General features: G+C 41.7%; 1 protein-coding gene across 2 annotated transcripts; it reads right to left on the bottom strand.

The window, feature by feature from the left end:
- Positions 1-150: 150 nt before the first annotated feature.
- Positions 151-6,900, bottom strand: LOC131884888 (uncharacterized). 2 transcript variants are annotated; one of them, XM_059232782.1, is made up of 2 exons: positions 6,488-6,900; positions 151-1,358 (listed from the first exon to the last, which is right to left on the bottom strand). In XM_059232782.1, coding segments are annotated over exons 1-2 (843 nt in total). In that variant the 5' UTR covers positions 6,489-6,900; the 3' UTR covers positions 151-516. The 2 variants fall into 2 exon arrangements, with proteins under 2 accessions (XP_059088765.1, XP_059088766.1); XM_059232783.1 differs by lacking the exon at positions 6,488-6,900 and adding an exon at positions 1,967-2,362.
- Between the last annotated feature and the right edge of the window lie 600 nt (positions 6,901-7,500).

The following is a 7,500-nucleotide window of genomic DNA, read 5'->3' as shown; positions in this document are numbered from 1 at the left end:
GGAACAAATTAAGCCATTCAGCAGTCACAAAACTCAACCAGAAGCTGGGCGCTTTATTTCGGTTTCCAAAAGTTGGAATTGAAAGCCATACATACANAGGACAAGGGTTAACGCAAGAAATCAGGTTATATCATATCTAAAGCACATATCTCATATTTAAAAACACAAAAGTGTTGTATATTTGCAAGGCCCTCAATGGCTGATTTGATATGACTGAACACTTTCCTAGGTTTTGAGTGGCAGTTGTTTCGGTGGCTGTTCTTTTTTGCCCATCAGGAGATTATAAAACTAGAGATCGATGCAATATTTGGTGTAGTGGAAAAGCAAAAAGAGGCTCTATTTTGCAAAATGAAGGTCGAGGGCTGTGATGTTGAAAATGCGAATAACGTCATCTCTGCATGCAGTTTGAAAGCATATCTCGGCTTTATCGTCTGGCAAAGTAACATCAGATGGGTTTCGTGCTGAATTTGGTAGACTTGAGGAGTGGCAACGCCCAAAGATCGGTTCGTTCCCTAACTAGAAGGTCATTTCCATATACGACTCCTCATCCTCGTCTTTGAGCTTCTTGAATTTCCGTTCCATCTTGGTAAGCTTGGCCGAGTAAATGCCATTTAGCTCTCGGGCCTCATCAGCCTCGACCTCTTTCACTTTAAACACCTCTCGCAAGCGTTCCAGTTCCATCTTGAGCTCTTTGTTCTCGCTTTGCAACTCTTTGACCTTGACTTCGAAGCGTTTGGTGAGGATTGTCATCTCCTCCTTCCATTGGGCTCCCACTTGCCGTTGGGCCAAAAGAATGCTTTTCATTTCGGCCAAAGAATTCTGATGTTTCCCGTGCAACGCATCTAATTTCACGCTCATCTCTTTGTCCTTGGCCGACAATCCACTTTCGGCTGTCCGCAAGGCTCCTCTGAGAGCATCTCGCTCAGATTGGAGGGCCAGACGGGTTCGCTCACGATCCCGACAACATTGAGGAATGTCCGGATGAATTCCGTTCGACGCATGCCGTTCTTTCTCGTCTGGAGGTGATGGGGCTGAGGGCGAGATGTGCCGCCCGATATAGGCCCGATCCACCCCATCCTCATCCTCGGGATCAATGTTCTCGGGTGGTTGTGCATTGTGAGAGGACGACCGAGGATGGTGGTCCCCGTTATCACTAGTGGACGTGCTCCTCATCAGAGAACCACTGGCTTGATCTGACGAGTCAGAATCAAGATCTGATCTGGCGGAGATTTGTTTCTCCCTGACCTTATTGGAAGGGGAATGATGCTTCAAATGATGATCCCCGTTCCAACTCGAGCCAAGCTGGAGGGAAATGGGACGTGTCCGGTACCGTAATCCTTCCACGGCGGCTTTGAACACTAGAAAAATTGTGGGAAAAAAAAACTTTCATTCTCAAAATATGGAAGTGAAGCCTTCTGATTAAAAAAAAAAGGGAATGGGTTGGGGGTTGGGGGTGGGGGGGGAAGAACCGATTGTGTGGGCCGTTATCAAGTTCTGTAGCAAATACACGACCACAGCAGGTTCACTTCATTATGGTGAGTGCTGTTTCGAAAATCATGTTCTTTTGTCAATGCTGATCATATTTCGCCTCATATTGTTGCGTTATCCTTTTAATGCACATTGAACAGCATGTGGCTCTATCAGACATGTAACTGATCGGTACACGAAGAAAGGTTTTCAACCCTCCTAACACAGTGAAAGATGGCGTTTTGTGTCAAAGGTAATCATTTCAACTAACACAGAACAGACCAAAGTCCGAAATAGCCACTATTCCAATTCCGAGTTGGCTCTGGCCTTTTTTATTTCAGTGATGATCCTTTTCCAATATTCAATCCCAAGGGGAGCAGTCAGCAGACGAAAAGACGAACTTCTCGGTCGACAATGATGTTCAATAAAACCGTCGACTATGTAATTACTATATCTCGAAGAGAACAGATCTTCAAAGAGGAATGATTCTTTCATTTACCTCCAAACTTGAAAGTTGAGAGGTTGTAAATCACAGAGCCCAGAGCACCCGACACTTCGTCACGAGCCTCTCGTCATTCAATCGAGTTCATGGAATTTGCTTTTGTTGTGTATGTTGGTTGATTTGGCACTCTTCTCCTCTACGATGGTGGAACACAACCGACGAGCATTGATCACCGAAGAGCCAGGATTCGAAATCAATGTCAATGTGTCCCAGGTCCATTAGACACGGATAAAAACTCCAGTGAGAGCGAGAGTTCCTGAGCCCTTGAGACTCCTATTCTCCGTGCATGCTTGAGTGACTTGGTGAGTACTGAGCCAAGATTCGAGGAGAGGCCCCACTGAGTTAAGAGATCGAGCAGAGGAACGAATAAATGAAGAAGGAACGGGACCCACCAACCCTCCAACACACGTGTACGTAGTAGTATGTACGTGGGTCTTGGAGACCAGAGAGTCCCACTCCCAAGGAAGTTCAAGGCGAGCGAAGAGCGGTCGCTCCATCCACACATTTGGACAGCAACGGGAAATCCACCACTCCTTTCCGACTATCCTCGAGTTCCGTCGCGGTTAAGTGTACCTCGAAAGTTGCACAACGTCACCACGAGTTGGGTACTCTGCATGGCAGCGAACAAGTGGAAAAGGGATGGACTACAGGGTAATGAGGGCTTTTGTTCTAAACTGACCTGGGGTTGGTTTTCACATAAGAACCATCAAACATCAGCCTTGGCACATGACAGTTGCTTTTGTAGCAATAAGTCTAGGGTCCCACTTGCCAATTGTTCCAAATAATGTCTTACCTTTTGTTATAGGTAGCAATTAGTAGCACCAATCTGGTTTTAAAAAAGAAGGAGAAAGTAATAAAAAATGGGGTGAAAATTACAATAGCTTTGATTAGCACACGCACAATTAAAGGCAATGAATTTTCTTTAAAGTGTGTTGAAATTTCGGGAAGTTTTTGTCAATTTTGAATGTCTGGTTATTTCCGTTTGAAAGATCATCATTTTCAGGCCCAAATCTGATCAAAATTTGTTCTTAATGCACCAAAGCTCTCTTAGGTATCTAAAATAACAACCCAAAACTTCTCGCCAGTAACTAGCAAAATGTTAAACTTGAATTTCTTTGGTGCATAAAAACAGCTTCTGGGATCTTAGGCTTGATTTAAAAGGGTGATGTTGTTCAACTTGAACAATTCTTGAAGAAAAATTTGAAGAACAACTCAAGCATTGCTCAAAAGTAAGCAAATAGTTAATTATACAATATGTCCTTGAATTGATGGTGGTTTTAAAACTCATCACAGCTATCAAATGAATCAGCCATACTTCGAAGTACAAACTGTGATTTATTTCCCAATATGGCGGCCTTGCAACAATTTTTGTTCAAGAATGGAACCACTTTTGCAAGTCCCTGACAAAGCTGGCAATAATGACTTGGACTCTTGGATTCTATCACCACAATACTCTGCAGTCACAGACTGTTTTTTGTGAATAAAATGAATTTCAGAAACTGCCCAATGGGTGATAACGGCCCAAACTTGAATTTTCAATGGAAACTTGACAGTCAGTTTTATTGGGACGTCTTTGATGTTATTGGCCCAAACACAATCTGTCTGGCAATTTGGAGGATGAAAAAGCTCAAACAGACTATGGTTGCTGAACAGGACCCTCCTCCAGTCCTCCACAGTCCAGTTCTTCCCCTTGTAGAATTAAAGCCATGCTATTTGATTTGCCTTGATTAGCTTTGGTTCCAATTGGGGTTTGTATGGTTCAGCTTTGAGTGTTTCACGCAAATATATGTGGACAGAGGACTTAGACACCAGGTATCCTTTTGCAGTCAGCCTTTGTGCCAGCTTTTGTGTAGATTACTGTTGCTTTGTTAGAGATTTGGCAATGAGGAGTTTTGCAACACTGGAGATCATTGGCTACCTTCCACAGCCAGGTTGGTTTTGCAGTAATTTGCCAGCCTTTGCTTGCTTCCACCAGTTCTCCACTGTTCGCATAGGGATCTTCAGACTCTCAGAGAAGGCCCTCTGGGTCATTCCGGCTTGAATCATGCCAACAGCCTGACCCCCCAGCTCCATGTTGTGCTCTTTCACCATGGTGGAAGGGTACTTAGAATTAACCTCGAACAGTTCCAATAGGAGGGTTTAAATACTTTTGAATGATAAAATTGCTAACAAATTTGCATCAGAGGGAGGCAAACATTCAAAAGATTGCGTCAGCCAAGTTTCATACCAGTCCTGCTACTTACATAACTTTTGTGCAAGAAAACCTTCAAAACTGAATACAACCATCAAATTTTGGACATACGAGTGCTGCAGTTAAGCTATTGTAGTGAAACAACCTTTGCCTGAGTCAAGTTACAAGAGAGCAATAACTGAAGAATCTCAAAGAACCAAGGATAACAACCAACATGCAACAATGCCTCTTGTCAAATATTTGATGCGCGCAGTAAAAAACTAATTAACTGATTGTTAAATGTTCCATTGTTCTTCAGTCCTGGAAATCCCTATACTGTCAGGTCTTCCACCTGACCCTCCAATCTAAGCATACCAACTCCAAATCCTTTAGTTCTCTTATAATGATAGACCACCCTTCTTCATAGAGGAATGTCCTAGAACCTAACTCTTCTGCTTATGATGGACCCAAATGATAAAGCTCAATAGTTAGTGAGCTATAAACCTTTTGACGCACATCTTAACTCACTGCATCACAATTAAAACAATCATAAAGTGTACCCATTGTTCCAAAAATGACTAAAGCTAGTTGCATCATCCCCCATACATAGTCTTGCAATTTCCTTGCCCTATTAGTACTCTTCTTCTTTCTTGCCCAGAACTTACCCAATTAATTGCAGTCAAATCCATTCTATTACACAACTTTGGAAGATACTGCGTTTGCATTTTTAGTACCTTCTGCAAACTCATCTACTATGAATAACATGCTTTTTCCATTTAACTGCTTGACACTTATTTTGTGGATCTTTTATAAAAAATGAAAGAAGCCAATAAACAAACAGTTAGTATTTGTGCAATCTAAAGCCACAGGCAAAGATCGTCAGTTAAAATTTCGATTAGTTATTGGGAAACCTCATATAGAATTTCTTTTCATTTAAAAAAATAAGTCGTAGTTGTGATCATCACGTCTCGCCTCAGTGATCGGAAGTCCATCCCTCAAGAAGTTGTCTAATCTGTTTGTGTAGGTGCAAAGCTTTAGCGTCAACAAGAAGACGAACGAGACCTTTTCGTGCCAAAGAAGTCCTGATTCACGACTGAACGCCAACCACCATCGGTCCTGTAATCTACTCCAAACAACCATGGGCCTTATTTCTTTCCGTGCCTGTCTTTCTTGCCTTTCAGAAATGATCGTTAGGACCGAAGGCCCAAACTATTGGGTAAACATGAAGCTTATTCGACCATTGCTAGAAATGCAGTACGCGCAAGCTCCAGAAGTTCTCCTGAGGTGCTCTGTCACTTGACCTGTCCCTCTATTACTGACTAAGCAAACAAATTACAAATACGTAAATCATAACAATTGTGATTGAGTATGGTTGAAATTTGGAATGACTTGTTGGCGTCAATGAAACAGGCCCGTTTATTGACGGGCCCCTGGAGTATTTGAGTTAGCATTAGGCTTGGCTTGATCTACGGGTGGGGAAATTAGAAAGATCAAGGGCATAAGTAGACAGAAAGACTTTTATTTCTCGGATCTTTGATGAAGTGTAATATTCGAGTGCTCCCTTGTCACATTCATTCTTAATGCCAAGGTGGCCAAGGGCGTTTGATCAACGCCCTGGTTTCGATTTCCCTCACTCCTTGGCCTTCAATATTTGATGAATAGGTCGGCGCCGCTGTTCAACTATGGATTGTGTCATCTATTCTTTTCAATGTGTATGTATGTACAATTCAAAAGCCAACCATGAGTTACAATTGCCTCAAAAGGATAACGTTAGAATTGGTTATATTACAAGAAATGTAAAAATAGCTTGGGTGCATTACTAACGTTCCTCCAAAGTAAAGCTGTGATATGTTTTCGTTTGATTAGATTGGACAATCCTTCGCTTGATGGGATCACGTACATTATTTCTTGTCTTAGCTCTATGGAGCTTATCTGATTTATCCTCGTTCCCCTTGGAAACTTTTCCTCAATTTCTCCCTTCCTTCCTTACTTCCTGCCAATCAGGGCACTAAAGAAACAATGGAGCCTTTGGAACTAAACACACACATCATCCTCAACCTTTATCTAGCAAGGCAAAACTCCGAGATCATGAAATATGCATTCTTAGTCGGAGACCATGGGAACCCTGATGGAGTGGAACACTGTAACCAGATTTCGTGATCCATTAAAATAATTATATTAAGAGGAACGGCTGGTTCCTCGCTCTCGCTAAAAAGGCTTGAGGATTGTTTTCTCGATATTGTCAACATTCGAGCTAAAAGCGTGACTACGGTTTATCCATTACCTAATCATTGGTCTAATCAAGTGCATGAATAAATAGTCTGAAAGACAATGTTTCGAAGACTTACTTGCCGCAAGCGTTGTTAGAGGAACCTCGGAATCTCGTCAATTCATGTACAGCACCGATTCACGACTACCTCCGAAATCCACAAAGACAAAGGTTGAGACAAAGACCTAATTGATACCTTCAAAGAAAGAAATTGAAGTTCCTCTGAGTTGTTCCTTTTCTGGACGGAACTTTCTTTGTCTTTGCGACCCTTGTCATGGGAAAACCAGTTACGGGAATTGTGGTCAGTGGTTTTGATTTTCTTGTTTGGAAATGTCCTTGTCTCAATGTTGGAGAGAGCAGTCACGTGGTTATTTTTCTAGGCATGCAAACGCGTTGTTTGCCTTCAAGAAGGTTAAGGTCATTAAGAGGAGCCTTTTGTTCCGCATTGTTAGCCTAACGGATTCGTGATAGAACGTGAAAACTTTTGCCGAAAACAATTCTCTGAAGCTCGGCAGATTTGCACACGAACGAAGCTGCAAAAAGAATTTGCAGGTTCTGAATAGTCTTTTCTAAGGCACCTATCTACATTAGAGGTAGAAGAATAGCAGAATATAAGAGTTTTACAGGTAAAGGTTTTGTGAGTTTAACGCAGTACACTTCCGCCAAGAAAAAACCAGATAAGTGACGAAAACGACATCTAACACGATACTTTAAGGTTCATAAAGTTATTGGAAACCAAATTCTAAGAAGGAAAAGCCTTTACCAAATGTAGTTCTAAAAACAAGCATTAACCTCGCAATACTAATGAATTCATCCTCTCAGGGTACTCGAATAATATTGTTTATTGTTGCACTTGGTTGCCTAACTTGAGATACATATTCTTTGATTTAAGGAAGACAAACCAGTTGCCAATATGATGATTCTTATCAATCCCATCAAAAACAAGAAGCAGAGGGAAGGAAGTTCCCAAAAACAGAACATTAGCTAATTGAAACTAACACGGAATATTTCACAAAACTCTTTTTCCATTTGGTCGGAGAAATAAATCATGTGGTGTGTATCAGGGTGCAGATAATCAAAATTAAAGAGCAA

This window comes from Tigriopus californicus, chromosome 8 (genome assembly GCF_007210705.1).
Source record: "Tigriopus californicus strain San Diego chromosome 8, Tcal_SD_v2.1, whole genome shotgun sequence".
Taxonomy (NCBI): domain Eukaryota; kingdom Metazoa; phylum Arthropoda; class Copepoda; order Harpacticoida; family Harpacticidae; genus Tigriopus; species Tigriopus californicus.
This window is presented reverse-complemented; position numbering and strand designations above follow the sequence as displayed.